At 46.2% G+C, this 8,170-nt stretch overlaps 1 protein-coding gene across 1 annotated transcript in view; it reads left to right on the top strand.

Moving 5' to 3' along the window:
* The window catches only part of lrp12 (low density lipoprotein receptor-related protein 12), an 8,790-nt gene extending 1,371 nt beyond the window's left edge, over window positions 1-7,419 (top strand). Inside the window, exons 2-11 of the mRNA XM_085261392.1 lie at window positions 1,173-1,229; window positions 1,333-1,468; window positions 1,601-1,803; window positions 1,894-2,141; window positions 2,800-2,949; window positions 3,028-3,249; window positions 3,337-3,603; window positions 4,157-4,359; window positions 4,439-4,571; window positions 4,773-7,419. Of these exons, the coding sequence (XP_085117518.1) occupies window positions 1,173-1,229; window positions 1,333-1,468; window positions 1,601-1,803; window positions 1,894-2,141; window positions 2,800-2,949; window positions 3,028-3,249; window positions 3,337-3,603; window positions 4,157-4,359; window positions 4,439-4,571; window positions 4,773-5,702 (2,549 nt within the window). The 3' untranslated portion in view covers window positions 5,703-7,419. The remainder of the gene's footprint in view (window positions 1-1,172; window positions 1,230-1,332; window positions 1,469-1,600; window positions 1,804-1,893; window positions 2,142-2,799; window positions 2,950-3,027; window positions 3,250-3,336; window positions 3,604-4,156; window positions 4,360-4,438; window positions 4,572-4,772) is intronic.
* The last annotated feature ends 751 nt before the right edge of the window (window positions 7,420-8,170 follow it).

Here is an 8,170-nt window from a genome sequence, read left to right as displayed (position 1 = left end):
AATCACCAGTTGACCGGCAAGCTCTTCTTTAGTCTGTAGGAGAACAGATACCACAGAAAGGACAGGAAGTCTGATCCTTTTTCCTTAACAGCTGTAACCCCTGCAACACCCGACCTCAGACTGCTTTATGACACAACTACACTAAAACTGGCAAAACAGCACCCGTGGTGGTCAAACTTGTAACATTTGATTATCAATTGTTGAAAATTAACAATGTTGAGCATTGGCCAGCTATTTGACCCTGCAAGATTGAGCAGTCTTTAAGATGCCAAATTTTCAAAATAGAATCCTCCCATGAAGTATCATCTGCTATCTTCCTTCAGCGTTTTGTCCATCCTGTTTAACTTTTTCTTTTTTACATGTAACTTTTAATAGGAACTTGCTGGATGTAGAACACTGTGTTAAGACCACAGACAGGATAAACAATGACTAAAGCTTGTGGATGTGAAAAGCAAACCTGCATTCTTTTTTTCTAATGATCACCAAGGCCAAGTACCTGTAGTTCTTTAGTCTGTGTGAAACCTGACCCCTGACCTCCGTAGACACGTTCCCGATTCGTTTAGGGGCTCAGTCATTTGTTTGAGTGATTTAAATATGAAGTCCTGATTACTAAGGATATACTAATGACTGACTGACAGGTCATTAGCCAATAATGGGGCAGTTTCACAGTAAGCTCCAGCTCTCACTCTGTTTTAAAAACAGCAAGATGGCTGCAGCAAAAACATTCAAAGCTTCATAATATGATTGTAAACTGACTGCAAAAGTCCTTATCTGATCTTCAAAGGGGATAATCTGAGTCCATGATCTAAACATATAAAAATAAGCTGCTCATGAATCAGGGTGATCACCTGGCATACTGTCTCCTTGCATGGTTTTCCAGCTGCACAGGAGCACAGAAGAGAGCACTACGCAGGGCTGTACAGGTTGCCTAGCAGATCGTCAGATATCCTCTCCTCCTCTTTTCTCAGGAAGATTAACAAATTCCTTCCAGGCCCATAACATTCTGGTCATGTACTGTTTCAACATCTACCTTCAGGCAGACGTTTCAGATCCATAAAGACAAAAACTAACAGAATAAGGAACAGCATTGTCCAGCGGTTCATCAGCTGTACGTCAGACTGTTATCAATATGACATCACTTCTAACCATGTGTTGTTGTGATTTTCCCCCAGGATGCATTGCTGTCTCTCAGAGGAATGAAAATGTCTATGTGTCAGGGATTTCTAATGGTGAGGTCACAGTCACATCTAGACATCAGGGCAGCACTAATGGCACACACACACACACCCACAAACACAGTGTCACACTAACAGTCCAACCCTGCCCCCCCAGCCTGCAGTGATGTGGCAGAGCTCCTACGGGCATCCAGCGGTATAATCACCAGCCCCGGATGGCCCTTCCAGTATCCAGCCCGACTGAACTGCAGCTGGAATATTAGGGCGCGACCTGGAGATGCCATCACCATCAGGTACTACACTTACTGTCTCCATAGTTACAGCTGCCACACCCACATCAGGGCACATAGTGAAAAGCAATAACCACATCCTCATTTTAACCCCATCTTTGCTCTCACAATGCCCTCCCTGTTCTGTCTTTGCAGCTTCCAGGACTTTGACCTACAGGGTTCCCATCGCTGCACCTCAGACTGGATGTCCATCAGCAGCTACAGGAACCTGGATGGACTCCGGGTTTGTGGCTCTTCCTTGCCACCACCCTACATCTCCTCTCAGGACCATTTGTGGATCCACTTCCACTCGGATGACAGCCTGACGGGAAAGGGCTTCAGACTGTCATACATCAGCGGTGAGGAAACACTGTGTGCTATTGGTGATGTAACTGGAGTAGAGGCTGATGCTCTGGATAGGAAACAAGTAAGATTTGCTGTGTGTGCAGGTAAGCCGCTGGCATCCAGCTGTGATGTGGACCAGTTCCACTGCTCAAATGGGAAGTGCATCCCAGACTGGTGGCGCTGTAACTCGATGGACGAATGCGGCGACAATTCAGATGAGGAGATGTGTGTGGACTCGCCATTCTCCTTCCAGCCCTGCAGCCTGAACCAGTTCCCCTGCCTGTCTCGCTACACCCGCATCTACACCTGCCTGCCCCACAGCCTGCGCTGCGACGGTAGCATAGACTGCCAGGTAACACGCCACCTAGGTGACCCATTGCAACTGCTCAAATGGTTCCTTGTCCACTTGCCGCTGCTGCTTATGTGACTTACATTAATGTGTCAAACAATAACAGGCAGCCGGAGTACCGAACCGGTACTCCGAGCATTCGCCCAATGCATATCCTCGGGTGCACCACTCACAGCACATGTGGGCTAATCACCACAAAGAGTTCTGCTGACTCAGATCTAACATATTTATAAGGGTCCGTTAAGTCACCCATAGTTTGTGGTACGCCTGTGCTGCTCTGCTATCGTGAGTGTAACTTCAGCTGATCTGTTGGAGTTTATGAAATGGTCTCTTTATGATGCAGACATCATGTCAGAGCTAAAGATGAGCAGAATGCAAGCTATGGCGTTAGGATTGTAAGCATGTTTAATATGAATATAGCTGTTTATATCTTACGAGGTATTAGTATTGTACTAATGCTGTGTTTACACAACATATTGCTACAAGTCGTTACATCTATGAGAAGGAGCACCTTATGTTGAAGATTTAACCCAGTGCTTTAGAGCTCAGGTGATCGGGACTCTGCCTGGTCTCCAAAGGACACAACAATCCACTTCAGGGGTTCCTTGGGCCGGACTGCTGACCATGTCCTCAACTTGGTGTGTCACAACGTCTCTTTCAGGACCTTGGCGATGAGATAGACTGTGATGTTCCCACCTGTGGCGAGTTGTTGAGGAACTTCTATGGTTCTTTCAGCTCTCCAAACTATCCTGATTTCTACCCTCCAGGAAGTAACTGCACCTGGCTGATTGACACTGGAGACCACCGAAAGGTAACCTCTGATCCCCGAGTGTGTTTGGGTAGCAAAGGACATCAACATTCCTGATGTTGTTCCTGTCTTCTCCTGCAGGTTATTCTAAGGTTCACAGATTTTAAACTTGATGGGACTGGCTATGGCGACTATGTCAAAGTCTATGACGGGCTGGAGGAGAACCCCCGTCGCCTCCTCAGGGTGCTGACTGCCTTTGACTCCAGAGCGCCGGTCGCTGTAGTTTCATCATCCGGTCAGCTCCGAGTTCACTTCTACGCTGACAAGATCAATGCGGCCAGAGGCTTCAACGTCACCTACCAGGTGTGTTTGATTTTTGAGGTGTTGTGCAGGTGGCCGTGTTCTGTTCTATTGTTCTTGATTAAGTAGTCTTTGTGGTCCTGTTTTTAGGTGGATGGGTTCTGCCTGCCCTGGGAGGTTCCATGCGGGGGGAACTGGGGCTGTTACACCGAGCAGCAGCGCTGCGATGGGTACTGGCACTGCCCCAACGGTCGGGATGAGCTAAACTGCTCCTCTTGTCAGGAGGATGAGTTCCCCTGCTCCAGAAATGGAGCCTGTTACCCTCGGTCGGACCGCTGCAACTACCAGAACCGCTGCCCCAATGGTTCTGATGAGAAGAACTGCTTCTTCTGTCAGCCAGGAAACTTCCACTGTAAGGTACGATGGTAAGACCAGACTGGTGTGTTCTGACTTTAGTCTTTAACGATTCAAATCAAATGAGAAGCAGTAGGGTGGTCCTGTGAATCATCACAGACATATGATCTCACTCACACAATAAACTGGAGGTGAACTTTGTTTAAAGCAGGTTCCATATTCAACTTTTTGTAGATGATTGTTGGGTTTTTCTCTGTATGCATTATTTTCGGGTCTACCTTATAATATAGAGAGCCTTGAGGCGACTGTTTTTGTGATTTGGCGCTGTATAAATAAAATTGAATAGATGTAGTTTACAAATGCCTTCCAAACGCCTGACATCACAGCTAAAACATTAGAAATGCTAACCAAATAACTCCAAACACATTTCGGTTTGAGGCCGATCGCATTAAGGCAGCATCAGGACAACTTTGTGGAGTCCAAGTCACATTTCCCACATTTGTCTTTCGGTGTGTGCCATTCTGTCTAATACAGAGAAAGGCATGTTTAACATCCAGTTACAGAAGACTAGAACACTTTAACCTCTGACTGATCCCTGTGTGTCTGATCCCTTCAGAATAATCGCTGTGTGTTTGAGTCGTGGGTTTGTGACGCACAGGATGACTGTGGGGATGGCAGCGACGAGGAGAGTTGTCCTGTCATTGTTCCCACACGAGTCATCACAGCTGCCGTCATTGGCAGCCTCATCTGTGGCCTCTTATTGGTCATTGCCCTTGGTTGCACATGCAAGCTGTACTCTCTGCGCATGTTTGAACGCAGGTAAGAATGTCAACAAATTTCTGTTCACCTCGTGCTTCTGAACTCATTGTGAGTCAAGGCTTGTGATTGGTTGTTCCAGGTCATTTGAGACCCAGCTGTCCAGAGTGGAGGCGGAGCTGCTGAGGAGGGAAGCCCCGCCCTCTTATGGTCAGCTGATTGCGCAGGGACTGATCCCACCTGTGGAGGATTTCCCAGTGTGCTCAGGGAGCCAGGTACAGTTCTTATCTCACATAGCAGGAAGCTCCTGATTAAAGTTTTTGCGCACACTCTCTCTGTACACTGAAGAATGATCATATGGTTAGGTCCAAGGTCAAATGGAGGTTAAATAGCACCTTATTAAAGGTGACTCTATGTGGTCCTCAGGGACTTCAGGTAGATCCAGTTTGAACTGGTTCTCTCGTCTCTATCCTCAGGCTTCTGTCCTGGAAAATCTTCGTCTGGCGGTCCGCTCTCAGCTTGGCTTCACATCCCTCAGGCTGCCTTCCTCTGGTCGTCGTAGCAACCTGTGGCGTCGCCTCTTTAATTTCTCACGGTCCCGGCGCTCAGGTTCTTTGGCTCTGGTCTCTGCAGACCTGGAGGACAGCGCTGGCACTGGCAGCACCGGAAGCTCCGGCTCAGACCTGTTGTCTCCAGACTCGGATGACACAGACACTGAGGGCGAGCGAGGGCGAGGCATCAGTGCAGTGGGTGGACCTGTTGCACCCCTCCCCCAGAAGACCCCGCCTCCCTCCGCTGTAGAGGCTGTGCTTTCGGTGACACCTTCTGTGACCCTGACATCTGGCCGAGACAATGACAGGCCTAGAGAGGCCCTGCCCCCATCCAGCCCTGTCACTATAGTAACCTCCAGTCCAGATCCCGAATGTCACAGTGACACCTCTGACCTCCCTGCCCCAGCTGCCTCTGCCCTGCAGCGCCTGGCCCAAAACCTGCACCGCTTAGCTAGAAATCTGACAAGAACAAGTCAGAACCAGCAGAGCCAGACCTGGACCAATCATAGCCCACTGCACCAGCTGGAGACAGGAAGAGGTGGGGTTGAAGTCACAGAGCGACGGGGGAGTGGAGAGGAAGACGAAGATGTGGAGCTCCTGATCCCCATCTCTGACTCAGACTCCTCTTCCTCGTCCTTGCTTGTCAGCGACATCCGACAACCTCTGCTCGAGTCATACCCCTCCTCCACCGTGAACCATGCCCCCCGCCATCACAATGGGAACAGTGGTCGAGGAGGGCGGGATGGCCCCTGTGAACACTGCGGAATGGTCCACACAGCTCAGATCCCTGATGCTTGCCTGGAAGCGACTGGCAAAACAGAGAGCAGTGATGATGAGCTGCTGCTGCTGTGCTAACAGGCTAACTGAAAGGCTAACGCTAGCCCTACTCCTTCAGTGTTCTAACTACACTAAGTGCAGCTGTAAGCCTGTCAGTTAGCATGTTAACAACATGCTAACTGACAGGATAGCACTGCACAATGCCACACAACTCACTCCTCAGACACTCAGAGGGGTGGGATTATTATATTATAGCACCCTAGCTGGATCAGTGATGTCAAAGGTAAACAAACTGAGTGATGTCACAAATTGAATTTTATTTGGTACGACTTTAAAAACAGTCCCTCTGTTTCCCGGTCTGTCTGTTAAGGTACTGCCCACCTCATGGTACGACTGAATTGTAGAGCTCCCAAGCAGGAGAGGGTCATTGACTGTTGGAGGCAGCCAAACGCTTCTTCTAAGGCCAGGCCACATATAGCCCTCCCCCAAAAAAGTTCAGTTGGCATTTCCTTTACTCTCATTGGTCCTTATTTCAGTCACTGACATCAGAGTTCAGGTTATTTCCTTTGGTACTGCACACAAACTGAGGAAGAGCTGAGTTCAACAGGTTCTCCTGTCGCCTGCAGTCACTTGAGAGTGGTGCCAAGTACGAAGGAATATTAGGGCCACATTAGGCAAAAACATATATATATATATATTATTGATTATTTAGATAATAAACTCGTAATTTTGAGAACAGTCAAAACGTGGAAGTCACATTTTCAATACAAACTGCCACGGCGTCTATACCCTCTACAAAATGCCTTGTGTAGCTGAGTTAGTGAAATGACTTCTGAATTGATTTTCATTATAGAAACTTGTTTCTCTTTTAGCTCATAAACAAAATGACACTGAAGAGATGGTGCCAGAAAGCTGCATCTGGTCAGAAGGAAAAAAATACACAAACTTGAAAGAGTGGGTCGGATTTGTGCAAAATGAAATGGCTGGCAATGGACAGATGCAAAGATACCAATGGTTGTATCACAAAACACAATAAGACGGATCATCTGTTTGTTTCACTAACTTATCTACACAAGCCATTTTATAGAGGATATGGGAGCCGTGGCAGTTTTTTGGCTTGAAATAACTGTAATCTCCACATTTTGACTATTTAAAATTTTAAATACTATTTCAAGTTTGAGCTTACATTTCAACTTTAATCTAAAAATGGACACTTTTTTTTTTATTAATGTGACCCTAACACTTCATCCTATTCAAGAGACACTGGATGATTAGGTCAAATATTTGGTGTTTTGAGTAGGTGAATGTTCATTGGCTATTGACGGTAAAGCACAATGTGACATGTTCAACAGTTGAGTTTGATTTTAGAACCAGACCTAAATTATGTGACCCTCATGTCCAGGTCAAAGAAAAGGAAAGTCAAAGGTCAGTGTTTACAGCTCACATGGGACCTGAAGGGTTTGGTACAGCGGAGGATCAGAACTCGAGTCAGACTTACCTGAATTATAAAGGTTTTGTAGCCCCGCCCATCGTCACTACTTCTAGACTGAAGCCATTTCTGATGTTTGTTACAGTTTTTGGTACTCAGCTGACCTTGTGTGTGTGTGTGACTATGTATATTTATTATTATTATTATTATTATTATTCATGATGTGGTTATTATTGTTGTAGTTATTATTCTTGTTGTTGTGGTTTTGCTGTTTTCTGGCCTGCATGAATTTGGCCATTTCGTGTTTTTCTTTGTAGTTAAAAACTGATAAACTGCACTAAACATTAAAGGTTCACCTCCAGTGTCTCTTGTATTCTTTTTATTTTGCTCAGCTTTCCACATGAACGAACATAAAGGTAAAGGTGAAAAAAAAGTAGGTAATTCAGAGCAAGCAAGTGAACTTAGCTCCTGTCAAATGTGTCAAATATCAATTTTATTTATTTAGAAAAATTTTATTATTTCACTATTTTATGACTGCATGCTCAGTGCACGCTGTTTATTTGTAAGGTGACGTTAGAGCTGTGAAACTGAATCAATTTAATCATTAAAGCTTAAATCACTGCATTTTGCCACAGATCAAAGTAAAATGAATTCGATTGATTGAACACAGGTGCTGAGCTGTCAACTGATCGGTACTTGGTGTTGGCTTTGAACATGCTGAACTGATGTGGTGTATCCAAATGCATAGTGAGAGTGCACTGACAACACCTAGCAGAGGCCCCTAAGACTCCTACCTCCAAAAAGCTTTGATTGCATTCCAAGGGAGCCTGGGGACACAGTCCATGTGGATTCAGTGGACTCAGCCCTTTGTCACCAATACTGTTCATAGTTTTTAATGAACAGAATATCTGGTTTTGCCAGATGGTGGACAGTGGTCTCCGCTTCATTTGCCTTGGGATTTTATCTATGCTTTTTGCAGATGATGTGGTTCTGTTGGTTTCATCAAGCAGGTGACCTGCAGCTTGAGCTGGAGCAGTTCGCATCCGAATGTGAAGTAGTGGGAATGAGAATCAGCACCTCCTTGTCCAAGTCTAGGAGTGCCCAGGAGTCCAGGTCA

Source organism: Mchenga conophoros, linkage group LG22 (genome assembly GCF_057382185.1).
Source record: "Mchenga conophoros isolate Kocher_MC1m ecotype Shallow Benthic linkage group LG22, M_conophoros_male_GT1.1, whole genome shotgun sequence".
In the NCBI taxonomy this organism is placed as follows: domain Eukaryota; kingdom Metazoa; phylum Chordata; class Actinopteri; order Cichliformes; family Cichlidae; genus Mchenga; species Mchenga conophoros.
This window is presented reverse-complemented; position numbering and strand designations above follow the sequence as displayed.